Source organism: Dama dama, chromosome 6 (genome assembly GCF_033118175.1).
Source record: "Dama dama isolate Ldn47 chromosome 6, ASM3311817v1, whole genome shotgun sequence".
NCBI lineage: Eukaryota > Metazoa > Chordata > Mammalia > Artiodactyla > Cervidae > Dama > Dama dama.
This window is the reverse complement of record NC_083686.1, coordinates 29607044-29626622: the sequence shown is the minus strand read 5'-3', so window position 1 is coordinate 29626622 and position 19579 is coordinate 29607044. Positions and strand designations below refer to the sequence as shown.

The 19579-nt window shown below is 41.2% G+C and overlaps 1 protein-coding gene across 3 annotated transcripts in view; it reads left to right on the top strand.

Moving 5' to 3' along the window:
* SLC4A4 (solute carrier family 4 member 4) overlaps positions 1-19579 on the top strand; it is a 355228-nt gene that overhangs the window by 53564 nt on the left and 282085 nt on the right. For all 3 annotated transcript variants that reach the window (XM_061145831.1, XM_061145832.1, XM_061145830.1), the window contains exon 3: positions 16952-17131. In XM_061145831.1, the coding sequence (XP_061001814.1) occupies positions 16952-17131 (180 nt within the window). The remainder of the gene's footprint in view (positions 1-16951; positions 17132-19579) is intronic.

Genomic DNA, 19579 nt, shown 5'->3' with positions numbered 1-19579 from the left:
CCAGCCCAGGCATTCCTGTAGAATTGGTCTGTTAAATGACCAATTGACGTTACCAGTTGTTGTTCAGTCGCTAAGTCAGGTCCAGCTCTTTGTGACCCCCATGGACTGCAGCACTCCAGGCTTCCCTGTCCTTCACTGTCTTCTTGAGTTTGCTCAAACTCATGTCCATTGAGTCAGTGATGCCATCCAACCCATCTCATCCTCTGTCACCGCCTTCTCCTTCTGCCTTCAATCTTTCTCAGCATCAGGGTCTTTTCCAGTGAGTCAGCTCTGCATCAGGTGGCCAAAGTATTGGAGCTTCAGCTTCAGTCCTTCCAATGAATGTTCAGGGTTGATTTCCTTTAGGATGGACTGGTTTGATCTCCTTGCTTTTCAGGGGGACCCAGAAATGTCCACCCTGAGGAACAAGACTGATTTTTCATTTCAAACACACTTAGGGGAAATTGGCAAATTTTGCTGGGTGAACCAAGGTTGAGAGAGGAAGATCCCAGGTAGCTTTTTCTAAAGAGCAGGAAATTCTATGGATATTTTATCCTTTAAAAAGTCAGCCAGGGTTTTGGATCTGTATGATATAAACAGATTACTTAATATTCTCATATTTCGCAATAGGGGGAAGAGAGCAAACTCCACCTTATCCTTTGAGATAAGGCCTTGGCTCTGCAAGGCTAGGTAACTCCCCAGCAAGCCTTGGCAACTCTGACTTCATGACGAGGGGCCCTTTTCTTAACATCAATCCTAAGCCATGACTCAGGAAACATAAAGTACAGAAATACAATATTGGCTGAAACGGGTCTGCATTTCTGAAGTTTGATCAGTGCTCTCAAATCCATTATGATATATTGTAGTGGTTTTCCTCTTCCATTCAAAACCTAGTCCAAGAGGAAATGTGCTCCCATCTGTCCAAATGGAAGAATAATTCTACAAATTCCCAGGTCTACTGTTGGACATTAAGAGAGTGTTGTTGAAAATTCCTGGAATTTACAGGAAGGTTATTTTTAGGGAAATAAAAGTAAAAAAGTAGGACAGGGTCAGGAACAAAGTAGACAGTCACTAAATATTTGTTGAAAGAGTGAAGAAATGAATGTGTAAATAAACCAAATGAAGCATACATAGAATTTATATAGTCCTCCAAAGCCTTTGTTTAAATTTTCAGTTAGAAATCTGTTTCTCTTCTCTTAGTCAAATGAGATGATATAGTCTCTAATGATCCTAGTGCTTGCTATTAATCCTACTTGATTTTGCAAAGATCATTGTTATATGTATATCATTTATACTGATAAGAAAAAGAAGCCCCATAAACACATCCACCATACTCTTTTTCCTTCTTTAGCTTTGTATTTTGAAGAGAGAGACTGAAGTAATGAACTGGTGGCTTTCGTGTTTTGGGAGGTCAAGATCTCAACATTTTACAGACATGAAATCATAATGACTTAAACCTATTTTTCACTGGAGGATATTGTGATGATGTATTTATGTGTATTGGAGGAGGTAGTATTCTAAAGAAAAGGCGGGGCCTGGTGGACATTTGTTAATAATTACAATGGTCAAGAAACATAATTGCCAAGAAGGAGTGAATGAGAACCTAGTGGATGGGAAGGAAGGAGATGGGAAGGGAGGGGCTGGTTGGGGTCAGCGCTATTCTGAGCATTGGATATAAGTGTCGGGTTGCATTTTGCTGACCTCCTCTCTCCTGTTCTCTGTAATTGCCCAGAAAACAGTGTGTACAGAGGAAATACTTGGGCAAATATTGCGAAGGAAAAGCCTTCTTAAAAGAAACAATGTATCCACACGTCTGAGAGCTTGGAGGAAGTGTGGTCAGGTGTTTTAAGGGTTGACGCTTGAATAAGTAGCTTGGGTTCCCAGAGCACATTGAACCCACACAGACCTTTCCCAGCGTCCTGCTCCTTTCTCGTCATGGCTTCAGCTGGAAGTCTGCCAGAGGTCCTAAAGTAGGCAGCCCCCAGCTCTCTGACACCTCCTTCTGTGTCACTGAAGTTAAGTATTTGTGTATAGATTTCTTGAGCTTCAAGGAAATCAGATGATAATTCCATGGGGTTTGGAAGCAGGAATCAGACATCCCTTCTCAGAGTTTTCCAGTTGTAGAGAATTCCCTGGTAGTACCGTATGGGCTAAAGCCTTCTGGAAGCCACTTTCTGTCCTAGGTGATTACATTCTTTTATGCAAGAAGTTTGCAGAATTGAACTTGGTACTTGAGTCATGTTTTCCAAGGATCCAGAAATTCTGAAATAATACACTTGCAGCAAATTTTGTCTACAGTGGAGTTTCTTTCTTGAAGCTTTCTATCTGCTCATATTTTTGAGACGAATTGTTTCATATTTATTTTGGGGAGTCTCTATCATTTGCATCATTCGTGTGTTGTTAAGGCAGAGTGACTAAACATCAGTTTGGGAATAAAAGTTTAAAAAACTTGCTATATTGCTGAAGCATTGCATGAGTGAAGAACAAAACTTAAAGTTTGGATTTTGAATTTCTCAGTTCTGCACAATGAGATTCAACCACACCATTCACCATAGAACTGCTTTAATAACGACCAGAGACGGTGCTGCTGCTGTCCTTGGCATTAGGCATAGGAGTACTTTATACAGTGCGTGTGTGCGTGTTGAGTCGCTTCAGTGGTGGTCAGCTCTTTGCGACCCTATGGACTGTAGCCTGCCAGGGGCCTCTGTCCATGGGATTCTCCAGGCGAGAATACTGGAGTGGGTTGCCATGCCTTTCTTCAGGGGATCTTCCTGACCCAGAGATCAAACCCACATTTCCTGAGGCTCCTGCATTGCAGGTGAATTCTTTACTGCTGAGCCATCGGGGAAGCCTACTTTATACTGTATCACTGTTGTATTCTTTTGCTTTCTGATTGATACAGCCTCACCAATGATCTTCAGTGATTAACATTCAAAAAAATTTGAACTACCAAAATGTTTGTTATTTTCTTTTTAAAAATTTTATTTATTTATTTTAGTTGGAAGACAATTACTTTACAATATTATGATGGTTTTTGTCATACATCAGTATGAATCAGCTATAGGCACATGTGTCCCCTCCATCCTGAACCCATTATTTTCTTAATTCATCTTTACCAACATCTATCCCTTGCCTTTCTAATAACCATACTTACCTACTGCTTCTTGTTTTGGAAGAGGCAAGCCAGGAAGGTCAAGAGAATTTTCCTGAGGCCTGCTGTCTGTTTCTCTTTGAACATGTTCTGATTCCCTTTAGGCTCTGGGTGTGAGATCTGGTTTCCATGGTTAGATTGCTCCGATAGACAGTACCTCTAATTTGTGAAATTGTCTCCTCTTCCAAGAAAAGATATACTAACTATACTTGCCTACAGGGTAAAGTACAAATGTGTGCCCATTATAATAAGGCCTGCAAAGTTACCCTTCTGGAAAGCAGATTTAAGTGTGTGGTAGTTTCCTACCAATGAGGAGGATTCAAGTGCTTATTATATGTGTAACATATATAAACACACAAACACACTATATATATATTTTTCTTTTTTTCCTTTCCCCATATGCAGCATGAACGAGGATAATTTTGCTCTCTACTGACTGTTATATAATTTAGGTGCCAATTCAATGTGATTATGCAATAGTATAGAAATAATACTAAGTGTTCAAGCCTGAGCTGTTTCCCCATTTTTATCATTATAAGATTCAAAGTCATTGGGAATTGAAAATTGGGTCTGATGAAGGAGAGTAGATTAAGAATAGAATAAAACTGAATAAAGCTCAGTGGAGGCTCTCCCCTTGCTGAAGTGGGCATGCTGATGGGATTTTGTTTTGTTCTGGCTCGTTTCACTTTTTTGGCGGATAGCACATAGGGGACTGAGGTGAGAGCCTGCCGTGGTAGGAGTTCACGGGAGGTTCCAAATATTGTGCCCCTGAGGCTGCTGATTGCCAGGTGGGATGAAGGTGAAGGGAAGGAGGGTGGTGAGTGACACCCATTGAATCATTAGTAGAGGCGACTTAAATAACTCCCTTCCCTGAATAGCTGCAAAAGCTTTTAAATCTGATGAATCGTTTTTACCTTTTCCAAGAGTTAGAATTAGAAGGCAGCCATCCTAAGTGCTTGCTACATCCGACGTGTTCACCTTTCTTGATACTCTGTTGACTTTGAAAGGAGAGCGGACTCAAACCTCTCGGGACATGGTTTTACTCCCTCTTGATGGTGGGTTACTCAATACCTCTGACAAGGCCAAAACTTCTGGAAATCAAAAGGAGTGTCTGAATTTTAGTGAAATCAGTCAACGTACCAGCTTGAGAGGGCCAGAGTCACACATTTTATGAATTAGTTAAATCATAACCCTGCCCTCTAGTTGATTATTACATTTTCATTGTGATTCTATCCCTGCTGAAAGATAAAGACAGTGTCTTGGATATAGAATGAAAGCACAGAGTTGAATCCAGTGGATACACGTATTTGGCAAATTCAGTCAGCGTCTGGTGTTTGAGGTACTTTAATTCAGTCTGTATTGTGGGTTAGAGAATGTGGTGGACAACCAGGAGTCTCAGGACCTATTTCTGTTCTTGGCTGTGCCCTGTCTTTCTGGGTGACATGAGGCCGATCGTGTTTGTGTGGTTGTGTTTCCTTCATGCAGAGTGCAGTTAATAACCTATCTTCTTCCCCACCTACTAGAGATGCTCTAAGGATTCTTGGATAATACCAGAAAAATACTTTGACATTTGCCGTAAGCCATTGTCCAATTACTTCATTTCTGAATCGCAGATTTTCGTGCAAAGAAATAGCATTGGTACTTCCTTATCTTCTAGTTTTGCTAGGGGTATAAGGAAACTAATTTGAAATCCCCAGGATGAACCCTGTAAATTTAAATGTGTTAACTTCTTTGGGTCTAGTCCTTGCCTGTGATTTACTTTTGTGTTTAACACTTTCTCAAGTGCTTACGGTGATTGCAGAGTGCTTTCCTACTAAAGCTAGTACTGATATCTGGTAATCAGCAAGTTAGCTGATATTATCTATGCTAACTCTTCTCTTCCCTTGTGGTTCAGCTGGCAAAGAATCCGCCTGCAATGCAGGAGACCTGGATTCGATCCCTGGGTTGAGAAGATCCCCTGGAGAAGGGAATAGCTGCCCACTCCAGTATTCTGGCCTGGAGAATTCCATGGACTGTATAGTCCATGGGGTTGCAAAGAGTCGGACACGACTGAGTGACTTTCATTAACTCTTCTCATTAACTTTGATGGACAACGCTTTTATTAATTTTTTTTAGCTTATAAAAATAGTAAGAACACTTGCAGATATATAAGCTCAAATATGTTGCTTTTCCAGTATTACTGAAAGTGATAACATATTCCAATTAGGTCAGTAATTAATGTGTCATCAAATGAACTCATCATCATTTAAGGACACAAAGTTGGTTGATATGATAATTTAAAGAGTATATCATGTCTGTGGGTGAGTTTACATGGAGACCAAGATATGTCTCTCCTATAGAGTGATGTTAACTTGAGACCTAAAGGCTGAAGAGGGTTATCTAGGTCAAGAAGGAGGGAAACCTCCCAGGCCAGCATGCATGAAGGCCCAGTGGTGAGCAGGCCTGTTTGAGAAGTGAAAATAAGGCCCATGCAGCTGGACCACATGAACCAAGAGAGAGTGGCCAGAAGTGGATGGAACCCAGATAATTCATGACTTTTGCTAAAGATTTAGGATTCATTTAGTGTGCACTGCGGGGCCACTACAGAGTGTTGTAAGCAGGAAAGTGACAAGACAGAATTTGCATTTTAAAAAACATCTCTTTGGCCAATGGGTGGAGAAAGCATCCCAAGAGGACAAAGATAAAAGTGGGGAGACTGTTGCTAAGGTTCAACTGAGAGATGATTTTAGTGTTTAGCCTGGGACAAAAAAGATGGGTTGAATTGCTAGCACTTGCTGATGGACAGATGTGCAGGTGGAGGGTGATTACTTTTGGATTTCTGCTTTGAGCAGTTTGGGGACTTACATGCCATTTGTGATGAGGGACACTGGAGGGATAGTAGTGAAGGACGGTAGGCGTTCAGCTTTTTTACTTTGAGACCCTTGTGAGACACTCAGTAGAACTCTAAAGCAGGTACTTGGCCACGCAAGCTGGAGCTAAAAAGAAAGGATGGGGATGGGGATAGAAGTTTGGGAATCCGAGGGAGCTAGCTAGTATCTGAAGCCATAGGGGGACTTCCTTGGGTGGTCCAGTGGCTAAGAATCCTTGCTACCAGTGCAGGGGGCCTGCATTCGATCCCTAGTCGGGGAACCAGATCCCGTATGTTGCAGTGAAGACCTGGCACAGCCAGATAAACTGATAAATAAATAAATATTTTTTAAAAATCCCCAAAACAAAATGTTAAGAAATAAAGCCACATGAACGGATGACATTACCAAAGGACGAGAAGAGGGTGGGAGGAGGACTGGTCTGTTCTTCGATGCCAACGTTTGAGAAGGAGCAATCCTAGAAGTCTTCTGAGGCCAAGAGAAGACTGTTTTCAATGAGGAGCCAGTGATGGACAGTGTTGAGTGCTGCCTGGAATCAAGTAGATGAGGAGCGAAAAGTAACTGGTAGATTTGGCAGAAAAAGGGTGATTGGTGGCTTTTAGCAGTCTAGGCGGCATTGTCAGGAAAGAGGCAAATCAGAGGAGATTGAAGAATGCCCAAAGAGAAAACTACCATCGTAAGTAGTTGTGGAGGGACTTTGAGAAATAATAGAAAAACTTTTGGCCTTTCCCTTATGTGCTTTATTACACTTCACCAATTAAAATCCTTGGAATTATTACAGAACTTTTAGAGCTCAAAAGGATCTTTGAGAAAATGTAGCTTAGTGTTCTTACCTTACCGACGGAGAGACGAGCCCTGGAGAAGGTAAAGTGATTTGCTTGCAGTAACGCTGATGGTAATTTGGAACCTTAGGACAAGGAGCCAGACTTCTTAACTTTACCAGGGCAGTGCTCCTTCCAAAAATGTGTGCTTGAGGTCTGGTCCCTTTCCATCTTGGAAAGGAAGCTGGGTGAGAGCTGGAAGGAGCGCCTGGAAGAGCAGGGAGTAGGAAGAACTGGATGGAGAAGAATAAAAGGTGTTGGGAGAACTTGTGAAAAGGTGTGAGGGAAAGCAGGCATAAGCCGGGCTGGCCTCATTGTTTGAACGACCACAGGTGCTCTTGGGAGGACGGGTGTCTGCCAGAATGTCTTCGTATTCTGGGGCAGTTTACAGAGCTAAGTGTTGTAGATTTAAACTTGTCATTCTGTGATAATAAGACACATTTTCAGAGAATTCCTGAGCCTGTTTTGTCCTCTTTTGTAGCTGCTAACTTGAAAGCTTAATCTTTTTTCTCTCCACTTGGCTGTATTTTGCAGACAGTGGAATATAGGGGGTAGGGTGGAGTTTTGGTCCCATGGTAGTGGGGAAGTGAGAAAGGAAGCCTTCTGTAACCAGGAGCTCCAAGAGTCCCAGCCTCTACCTCAATAGCTATTTAGCTTTACTTGGTTCACTGGTACATGAAGAGGTTTAATCGGGTGATATTTAAGGTCATTTCAGTTCTAAAAGTGCGATTATGTGCTGCTGTGTCAGTGAATGTTGTCCTGTTTTTATGGGTGCATATGGGAAATCATAGTCGTGACGATTCTGGGCTCGGGCTTAACTATGCTAGTTTGAGTCATTTGTAGCACTTTCTCTATTTCTTGGTCATTGTTTTAGCCCCCCCAATCTGCCCTCCGCTCCCCACCGCCTGATCCAAATCTCATTTACCTATGTACAGGTGTGTGAGAGGAAGGAATTATGTGAACTAATATTAGATGTTTGATACCTGATTAGCTGTGAGTGCATTGACTATATAGTGGATTATCTGTCTATAGTGACTAAGTCTACTCTTCCTATTGCCCAGCGGGGCTTAGGCTAGTGCTAAAAGGGAAGCCAGAATAGAGTCGCAGACGGACAATGTGGTTAGAAAGAGAGTGTGAATGTGTGCATTTATGTGTCTGTCTAAGCTGCCTCTCTGGCTGCAATTGCAAATCCGGTTATCAATGACCATTGGATTAGCCTTTGTTTTCTCTCTTCCAGCCCTACTTGCCATTCAGTTGTGCAAGTGGTGACCACAAGAGAGATAATGGAAACTGTCAGTTCTCTGCGTTGGGCTCACAGGTGGATTTTGTCTGACTGCATGTGTATTGCACATTAAAATTCTCCAGCTATTTCAGGGTTCTGGGGCGTCAGGAGGAGTCAAGGGTTCATCTCTTCCTGTGACGTGGCTCCTCTTTGCACTGCCCTGGCTGGCTCTGACCTTCCAGGCCTTTTGAATCCACTCTCCTCTGTGCTGTCAAGTAAAAAGGATGACAGACCTGAGCCCTGGGGGTTGGCACCCACAGTGTGAAAGCTCTGGGGAGACCCTCCCACAGCAGGATGGGGATGGCCTGATACTGGCTCCTGGCAGGGGTAGGGGAGACTGAGGTTATGGAAGCTATTGCCTCTGCTGCATAGTTAAACTCTGCATAATGACTAGACAGCTAACTGAGGGGTGAGTTAGCCTTGATGTAAAAGTGAAAGGGAAGTTGCTCAGTCGTGTCCCACTCTTTGCGACCCCATGGACTGTAGCCCACCAGGCTCCTCTGTCCATGGGATGTTCCAGGCAAGAATACTGGAGTGGGTTGCCATTTCCTTCTCCAGGAGCCTTGATCTAAAGTTGGATTTTTTTGTCTTGCCCAGGGGGAGTGCTCTGGGGGAGTGCTCTGGAGTACGTTCTCTGGAGAACAGAGGGTGTTCACAAGTTATTATCAGGGCTCAAGGTGGGTGGGAAGGAAGAGAAATAGGGCTTTCTTTCCCCCCTTTGGAAATAGGAGGGAGAGATAAGAACAGCATTTGCTGTGAATCTTTGTGCACTATACACAATGGAGGATATTTTTTTGACATATCAGATTTGGATTGTCCATAAAAATGATACTTAGCTCTCTATCTCTCTATGTAGAGATTTTATATATTATACATACACACACACACACACACACACACACACACACACACCTCAATATAAATGTGTTTAAAAATGTTAGCTGCTCAGTCGTGTCTGACTCTTTGCCACCCCATGGACTGTAGCCCACCAAGCTCTTCTGTCCATGAAATTCTCTAGGCAAGAATACTGGAGTGGGTAGCCGTTCCCTTCTCCAGGGGATCTTCCCAATCTGGGGGTCGAACCCAGGTCTCCCTCATTACAGGTGGATTCTTTATTGTCCGAGCCACCAGGAAGACCCCATAAATATATATAGATATAGGTATAAATATGGGTTATACTTTAAAATTATGTGCGTGTATGCTAAGTAGCTTCTGTCATGTCTGACTCTTTTGTGACCCCATGGACTGTATAGCTCACAAAGCTCCTCTGTCCATGGGATTCTCCAGGCAAGAATACTGGAGTGGGTTGCCATTCTCTTCTGCAGGACATCTTCCCCACCTAGGGATCGAACCCTAGTCTGTTACATCCCCCGTGTTGGCAGGCAGATTCTTTACCATTAGTGCCAAAAGAGGTTTTGCTAGAGCAGAATTAAAATGACTTTGGAGAAGCGGTTTTTTAGAGACTGTGAAGCACTTCAGGAGCTGCAGTTTATAAAAGATAACATGATTTTTAGTCCTGTTTACTCATCAAAGTTGGCTCCTGTAGTGCCTTTAAGTTGTCGTTGTGGCCTAGATATTTTCAAATAATGGATGATCACTAAATATAAGAAAGCTGTATTTCTTTAAAAATATTCACTCATTCAGATTTTATACAGTGCTGGTCAGTTTTAGCCTCTAGAATCAGCAGTAATGGACGCTGTAATGAGAGGATAACTTCAGTGTGTGGTCATAGGTTCCTCACCTTTGCTGTGCTATGCTTAGTCACTCTGTTGTTTCCGACTCTTTGCAACCCCATGGACTGTAGCCCACCTACCTAAAGACTTTGATTAGAACTACTTTGCTAAAAATGAGCACTTGTAAAGCAGGTGCAAAAGTTTTCTGAGCTTTAGCTTGTTGTTTAAGATAAGAATTTAGCTAAGTTACCATAAGCTCAACTCCCCTTTGAGACTTTTTCCTTGTGCTGTTTGTTTTGCCTCGAGATTGTTATCATTTTCATCATCAAATATTAAATATTAAAAGTACTCTGCTCAGTAAATACCAGGTAACAAGCTGAGATTTCTTATCAGTCTTGCTTGGGAAACCTCAAGCTACCTTAAGAATTTCTGGGAGGTTTTCAGTGGACAAAAGTCACATGTCATTTCAGTGGGAAGAAAAGTATTTCCCTGTTTTTCATCACTTTTACTACTTATTCGCTTGCATGCCTGCTCCTAAGTGTAATTGGTAGCATTAATATTAAAATAGATTACTAATCAGTACTCAGAATGGTCTGTAAATGTAGCATGCAATAATCTGTTAAGAAACACATGTATTATTATTTTTTTTTTCTGTGTGAAAAGTCGGCCCTATCCAAAATATAGAAATAGAAATGATCCCTTCTCTTGAGTAGTGGGATCTGTTTTGTGGACTGTCAAGCAAACATCTAACCAAAGGGGCTGACTTACCCCCTGTTAAATGCAAAATTATAACTTGCCTTTCAAAGTGAGTTTTCTTTTCATGAACTGGTATTTATGCTGAAGTAAATTAGCCGTGTTGCATGGACTATATCTTAATAGAACTGGTTACGGACACTCTTATGGGTCTGTGGGTAAAGCACTAACGAGTTACTTGTATTTCCTTTATTGAAGTATTTAGGATTAGACAGACTGATCTGTTTCTTATTATATAAAGTGCTAAACACACAACCTCTCTGGCATCTGGACTTGATACTATGATTCTTTGTAAGGTTTCTTACGCGTGCACTTCCAAAACACCTTTGAGATGCATTTTGGTACAAGGTATAAAGTCTTTCCAGCATCTTTTAGACACTCTATCCCACATCCAGGGTCTCTGCCTCCTCTTCCAACATTTTTCTTTTCATAATTAAAAAGAAATAATAAATGTATCTTTAATTTGTCTCCTTCCCCTATATCCTTTTTGGTAATAGCTACAACAAGTTTCAGGCACCTTGGCATAAGACCAGGTTACTTTAGATAAGCCAAGGAAGGCAGTATTTAACTTATGTTTGGGGAATATTGGTGATTAGTTCTGAAAGAACGATGTAAATTCCCAAGTGTTGTAGAATCTTTGCTTTGAACCAGAGAGAACAGAAATCCCATTGATTATAGAAAGAGGAACAATGTGGGTAAAAATCAAATTGGGAATATCCCTCAGAATTTAATTAGTGATGTTCTGTAGGAGACTGGGGTGGCGGGTGGTGGGGTGGCCTTGGGGGAAGGTAGATTTCTGGACAAAGATTTAGACTTGTAGATTTTTATGTACTTAAAGGACCACCAAGGATCGGTTAACTCTCTGGTTGGAAATCTACATTCCCCCACAGCCATCCCCAGCCTCTACCCCTGGTACTGACATCTCAGGTTTTAAAAAATACTTATACACTGCCTTATTCTAAAAAGTTTCAACGCGAAGGGGAAATAACTATTGAAAAGTTGGAAGAGTGAGGTTAGTGTTTAAAATGCATGTCACAAAACTGTCTACCCATTGCAGGTTGGCTTGAGATTTGTCTCTTCTATTTCTAGCTGTCAACTTGAGGAAGGAAACATCAGTTATAAGATAGTATAAATATAGTGTCTATCACAGAAAAGCCCCCTAAAAACATACAAAGCACCACCAAAGCAGTGGTGAAGCACTCACTATTTTTAATGTTGAGACCTCGGAGATATTTCTCCTGAGGGATTTTTAAAAAGAGATTAATATCTTTTTTTTTAATTAATTTTTTTTTGTTTCTGTTCATGCTTTGCAGCATGTGGGATCTTAGTTCTCCGACCAGAGGTCGAACCTTGGGTCCCTGCATTAGGAGCTGAGAGTCTTGACCATTGGACAATCAGGAAAGTCCCTTTTCTGTAGAATTTTATGAGTTAGCTGGTGACAATATCCTTGACTTCCCTGAACCTTGGTTTCTTTGCTTGTATGATGGCAATGTTTTTGTTGTTCAGTCGCTAAGTCGTGTCCAACTCTTTGCTACCCCATGGACTGTAGCCTGCCAGGCTCCTCTGTCCTCCACGGTCACTCAGAGTTTGCACTAATTCATGTCCATTGAGTCAGTGATGTTATCTAACCATCTCATCCTCTGTCGTTCACTTAATTCGTGCAGTGGTGAGGATGGCATGAGGTAATAGAAAGAGGAGACCAGCCACAACCTGGCACATTTGTAAGAATTCCATAAGTGGCTTCTTTCATCTGTATGTATATAAACATAGTACCATGTTTCCTAAGGGTTTCCCTGGTGACTCAGCTGGTAAAGAATCTACTTGCAATGTGGGAGATCTGGGTTCAATCGCTGGGTTGGGAAGATCCCCTGGAGATGGGAAAATCTAGCCACTCCAGTATTCTGGCCTGGAGAATTCCATGGATTGTATAGTTCATGGAGTCGCAAAGCGTTGGCAGAACTGAGCGACTTTCACTTACTCACTCATTCATGTTTCCTAAAGGAGCTAATGATCTGCGTTGCATAGAGAGGCATATATTGTTAACCACTCAGTTCTCTACAGAAATTTTAGCTTGACTCACTTGATGGGTTTTGTTCTTCAAAGTCCTAAATCATCTTCGGTAGTGAAGTGGGTATCCGTGGAAGCCTCTTTCACTTAAATGACTACAGTTATTAAGTGTAAGCGTTCTCTGGTGGCCTCAGATCACAATAGCAACTCTCAACGCCGTTAGAGTAGGAATATTTTAGGAATTGGGAGAAGTGAACATGACAGCATCTCAGGACGTCTGCTTGCCCCTGAGGTGGAGCATGTGAAGACGGGAAGAAACATGGATCACCTAGTGATAATTTCCAAAGGCCAGAGGTTACCAGAAAAGCTATGTTTTCTTCCCAGGAGTACTGGCTGGGGATGGATTGTGAGATATTCCCAAGATATTTAGAGTTTGTTGAGAACTTGCACCATCTGTCACAGAAAGGTATGCAGGGTATTTATTTGAACACATGATACTGAGGCCCTGCCAAATCTAAGACTGAATGCCCTTTGACTCACACCTAAGTGAACACTGTCAAATGTAGATTCTAGTAGTTCTACTCTACAAAATTTTGAGTAGCAAGAATGTAACCTTTATTTTAATAACATTTAAACCAATCACTGCCTCCTTATGAATTATAGCTATTAAATTTCTTTGCTCCTTCTTCTTTTTCCATTATCTTTGGAAGCAGTCTTTATTGACATTTGGTAGCTCAGCTGGTAAAGAATCCACGTGCAATGCAGGAGATCCCAGTTCGATTCCTGGGTCGGGAAGATCCGCCAGAGAAGGGATAGGCTTTCCACTCCAGCATTCTTGGGCCTCGCTGGTGGCTCGGCTGGTAAAGAATCTGCCTGCAATGCGAGAGACCCAAGTTCAATCCCTGGGTTGGGAAGATCCCCTGGAGAAAGGAAAGGCTACCCACTCCAGTATCCTGGCCTGGAGAATTCCATGGACTATACCATGGGGTCGCAAAGAGTTGGACATGACTGAGAGACTTTCACTCACTAGAGGAGAATTCTTTTCTTTGGAGCCTAAAACTTATTCCCTCATAAGTTAAACAGGTAGCTATCCCTGATTCTCCGAGCATTTTACTGTTTTGTAGACCGCTGCTGAATTGGAAGGCTTGTCTATCAAGTTTCCCCTTTTCATTTTACACTTAAATTAATACTATATCATCCACCTCTATGGCTTTCCTAAGAGTTTGCTGTCATTTGGTGACTTGTAATTTTAAAAATAGCCATCAGTCTTCATGGCACATCTCTGAAACAGGTAAAGATATTTTAATGAAAATAAAAATTGAGATCAACTATGATATTCTTACTAGTGATAGCGTTAAAAAAAAAAAATCAGTAACGCTGCTTCTATTGATCCTCAAGACAGGTATTTTGTGGGGGTGGTAAGAATGCTTTCATTCCAGCTCATTTTACTTTTGGTAAGTTTGGCACTAGCATATACAGCTTATAAAAATATTTTGATCATCATTTTGAGAAAGCGTGCCTTTCCCCTACTCCAGAGTGATGCTGCCTTCCTCTCTTCTGGTGGGCAAAGAAGCTGAAATGAAAAGAGGTTGAGAAGTAATCGCTGAAACAGAGACACTGTTCCTTAGGTCGTAAAGGTTTGTTTAACCTTGGGACTCTATGCCTTTTCCTTTATCTGAACAAAGACAGAAAAGGAACATTTAGTTACTAGTAATGTCTGAGAGGAAAAGGAGTATGCTTTGCCTTTTTAAAAAAATTTTTTATTTATTTTTTTATTGAAGGATATTTGCTTTACAGAATTTTGCTGTTTTCTGTCAAACTTCAACATGACTCAGCCATAGGTATACATATACCCCCTCCCTTTCGAAACTCCCTCCCATCTCCCTCCCCATCCCACCCCTCTCCGTTGATACAGAGCCCCTGTTTGAATTTCCTGATGCTTTGCTTTTGAATTACTCAGCTCAGTGATGTTTTCCTCTGGCTACTCTTGGAAGGAGAGAGCTTCCTTACCCAAAGCATATTCTATTTTACTATGCTGTAAGGGGTCCCGCAAAAGTTCATAGCCTGTGGGTACCAGAGAATTGTAGCTTCCTGGAGCTCATCCCTGACAGCATAAAAGATGCCTGAGAGGTAGTAAGGGATGGGAGTGGGAACAGAGAGTGATTGTGGATGAGCTTGAGGGATGTGTGTTGATCGGTAGACAGGTTCTGAAATTGGATTATGGCGATGGGTGCACAACTCTCTGTAAATATGCTAAAAATCATTCAATATATACTCTCCTTTTCTTTTACTTTATAAAATACTAGTTTTTATTCCAGAAAAATCTCAGACTTGTCAGAGATTAAAGTAGAAAGATAAAATGAGTGAATTTTATGGCATGTGAAGAACTGTACCTTAATAAAGCTGATAAAAATGTCTGAAATTGGAAATGTCTTAAAAGGAACCACCTTTGTGGTTGGTATATACTATGCAGATTTGGCTAAATATATTAAAAAAAATCTTTACGTATAACATCAATTTGACTCATGCAGTTTAATGACTATTTTTTTTCTTTTTGCTTAGTTACCATTCTTTAATAAGAAAATAGTTAATGTGATAGGTTAAAATTTTTTCTTTGACTTCTTAACATTTTTCATGATGTTTTCCTATTTCCTGACCCAAGGCAACAAAGCTTTCAGTGTTTGATTTACTAAAGAAACTGGATGCTTTTCTTACATATATTGTGTGACTTGAGATAAAGCTTCAGGACTCCCTCAATAACTGGAGCACAGGAAACAATTGACACTGTTTCTTAATTCACATTGTTTTTTAGACATTTCCTACTTCCTAGTATAATATAGCTTTCCCATGAGAACAATTTGCTTGTAAGTGGTTAGACAGATGAATTTCTCATTGGCACCACGTTCTGCGGGGAGAACTTCACTGTGCTTTTTAGTAGTTGAGTTGGCGTGTGTGTCTGGGTGTTTGTGTGTCTGCGTATGTGTTGGGGGCAGGACTTCATGTTTTATGTAGATGCCTCAAACTTATTCCAAGTATCAGATTTTTTTTTTTTTCACTGCTTATTCATTCACATGGGGCTCTGCATTCTTGGTTGGAACATCTTTCTTGATATAATTGTTTTAATACTTCCAGTTTAAGGGAACACCCCTGCCAATTACAATGCTTTTAGATATGCCTGGTGAGTGACAGTGGAAAGGAATTCATGGTATTTGTGTATGTGTGTGTGTGTCTTGTATGTATGTGTGTGTCTTGTATGTGTGTGTCTTGCATATGAGTGTGTGATATTTATTGTCTTTGGTGCTATGCAGTGGTCATTAAGGAATAATTCCAGAATGTGGAGGAAATCCCTAGATAATCTCATCTTTTTTTTGCAATTCCCATTTACAATTCAAAAAGAAAAGAAGTTTTCACATTACTTCCGAAGTGGTGGTTCCCACATTCAGAAGTTAGACTGCATATAAAGTGAAAGTAAAAGTTTTCCGATGGAAAAAAAAAGATGTAGAACTTTGAGTTCTTTTTTTTTTCTGTCTTATCAGATTTTGTAAGAATAATACCAGTTGTCAGTATTGCAGTTCCTTCCATCTCGAGAACTAAAAGCATCTCACAATCTTTTTTCCTCATGCCCTTCTCTTCAAGGCAATCTTTACTGGGCTGGGTTTATTTTTATCACAGCAACAACCGGTTTTTAGAAACTTTTGCAAACGAAAAAAGAAAAATGAGAATGGCGCTGTAGCTGACATTCATTTTAGCTGTTTCCTAGTGTGAACATTTGAGTATTTCTAAAATTTTCTCTCTAAGTATGTCTTATTTTTTCTTAGTTTGTCCCAGTTCTCAGTCTCTATTTTGCTGATTGGGTAAAAAAAGTTTTAGTGTAAAACCTTATACCCGCAGAATGACTTTTTGAACTTTGAGTTAGGTCTTTTCCCCTCCTTTTTCCAATAATTCTTCTTTCATCACTCATTCAGTATAATCACAGGCTCCAGGAGAGTTGGCACTGGAGGGGACTCTTAAGGATTACCCAGTTTAAGAGCTTCATTATATAAATGAAGAAACTGAGGCTCAGAATGGTTAAGGGACATTCTCAAGGTCAGATAGCTCATTGATGGCAGAGGTTTGACCAGACTCAAGGATTCCTGATTTCTAGGTCAATATCCTTTGACTTGCCTAAACAAAAAAGAGTCTATCTGGATAGAATTAGAGCACGCCCTCATCGAATCCTGGTGCCAGCCAACAGGTTGAGTTACAATCCAGTTCAGTGAAAATTGGAAGGTGGTTTTATTTTTCCAGTTTGTCAAATGTGAAATGGTAATGTTGAATTTATGGACATTTTTTTTTTTACTGACCTCTGGGTCTTGTGTGATTTCTATGTAGCCGAGACTGTGGTTTGAAATGACTGGTGATTTGTGTTCCTTCCTCAGGCCACCATACCATCTACATTGGGGTCCATGTGCCAAAGAGCTACCGGAGAAGGAGACGTCACAAGAGAAAGACAGGCCACCGAGAAAAGAAGGAAAAGGAGAGAATCTCTGAGAACTATTCTGACAAGTCAGATGTGGAGAATGCGGATGAGTCCAGCAGCAGCATCCTGAAACCTCTCAGTGAGTTCCCCCTGGGTGGCTGGTGCCTCTCTGCCTCCCTCCCGTGGCCTTGGGAAAGACAAGTTTGAAGATCTTAGGGCAAATGGATATGGGTGCAGCGATGCTGGGATGCTAGCCTCTGAAGCATAATGTCTCTGGAGGTGATGCTTTTCTTGTTCCTGTAGGTTGATCTAGGAGGAGATCTGGTGAAATTCTGAGCTGGTCAGAAGAGATCTGACAGCGTTTAGGCATTTAGCGTCTTGTGTTTCCATTAGTGAAGTAGGACAGAGTATTATAGGTGGTATTTAACTGCAGTTATCAGCAGTAACTGGGAAATTTTTCAAGAAATTTTTGGATTGTTTCTGCTTAGAAGTAGGTTCTATTAAGAAAGTAGGTCAAGATGAGGGTTCTATATATATATATGTATAATCCATAGGGGCTTCTCTGGTGGATCAGTGGTAAAGAAGCCTTCTGTGAAGTAGGAGACATAGCAGGAGACACAGTTCAATTCCTAGGTCAGGAAGATCCCTTGGAGAAAGGAGATGGCAACTCACTCCAGTATCCTTGCCTGAAAAATCCCAATCTGTGGGATCGCAAGAGAGTTGGACATGACTGGGCCAGTAAACAACAACAAAATATAATCCATAATGTCTTATGAAAAAGTGCAAATGAGCTTTTGGCTATATACACACATATATATGTATATGTATATGTGTGTGTATAATACATGTACTGTGCTGTCCTTGGCCACTCAGCTTTGTCCGACTCTTTGCAGCCCCACAGACTGTAGCCCACCAGGCTCCTCTGTCCATGGGGATTCTACAGGGAAGAATACTGGACTGGGTTGTCATGCCCTCCTCATATATACACATACATATTTACATGACATTTATAGGATTATAGGTTACATTTAGCCAGGTTGATTTGAATAAGAATAGTGGGAAAACATCCTGAAAATCAGAGGGTCATGTAGAGTGACACAGCTCTGAAAATGTTGAAACTATTAGCCATCAGACTTTGGATAGAGGTGTTATTTGGAACGGAGGAGCAGGAGGTCAAAGCACATCCTTGGATTTAAGCGGATGGATGTGTGCTTGGGTTTATGTGTCTGTTGCTTTGGTTTCTTTTGATGTGGAGAACGTTGGGCTATCTGGGCAGCTTTGTGGCTCGAGTGAGAATAAATATATGCAGTAGAAGCGAAAAGCAGCAGAAACATATGCCAGTTTGGGAAGACTCCCCAACATGAGTTTCATAGTGACAGCTTTTCATGCTGGTGAGCTCAGCCCAGTTCTTCGTCTCTTTGCTACAGTTGCAGAAATCCAGAACCTGTAATAAAATCCATCATGGGTGGCAGAGATAAAGATCCAGCTCAGTCTTTGTAGGTGATGAGAGGCTAAATTAGAATTAACAGCTCAGAACTGTTGAAAGTGAGTTTACAGAGTTAAATATGAGGGTGTGAAATGTAGTGATGCGAATCTGTTAATTTTTTTTATAGTCTGTCTACTGGAGCTGAGCAGGTGGCTTAGCAGCTAGAGAGGTACTTATGTGGAGAGGAGCCGTCAGCTGGACCACCGAATTAAAGAGGAATGTTTTGAGGACAGTTTGGGGATGGACCACTGTATTAAAAGTTTAAAGTGTTGGAGTAAATGTGAGACTTACATGGGACCAGAGGACAGGAGGCAGGAGTTCCATGCTTTTCACTGGAACACTGGGGGAGAGCCTTGCTGAAAGGCATTGTTTGTATGTTGACTAAAAAAATGGGGTCTATTTCAAGCAAAGTCCTTGAAATGCAGACAAAAAAGGTCATAGTTAATAGTCTGGAGGAACGAAAGATAACATTCCTTTCCAAATACATTACTAGTTTATCTCAATTTGCTATCTGTTTTGGCAAGACCTGAGCCAGAATCAGAGGTGCTGTCTTCAGTGTGTGTGTATGTGTGTGTGTGTGTGTCTGTCTGTCTCTCGCATCATCTGTCATTCTGCAATTTAAGAACAAGAGTGCATTACCTCTATAAATACTAAAAGGGAAAGAGATGCTCACTTACACAAATGGGCCACAGGGTTTTGAGATGATAATTATGTAATAGCTTTTTAGGAAGGGCAGTGGAAACTATGCCAGTAATACTCAAGTAGGTAATAGGGAATGAACGGGTCAGAAAGGCACTGAGACTGAATCTCTGTCTTCCATGGAATGCTATGACTTCTTGTGGTCTCCGGAGACCAGTTTGAGTAGAGCATATAAAATACAGAAGGCAGTTCATGCTCTTTACCCTTAGAGGTCTCCTCCTCGGGGAGTACCGGACTGGTTGTATACTTGGTTTCTGAAGTGATCCTACGGAGACCTCATTGTGAAGGACAATGATAACAAAGAAATGATTGATAAATTTGTATTTTACAGTTAGTTATGTTCTGCTAGTCAGTAAGTTATGCTGTCATATGCATGTGACATATTTGACATGAGTCATCCAA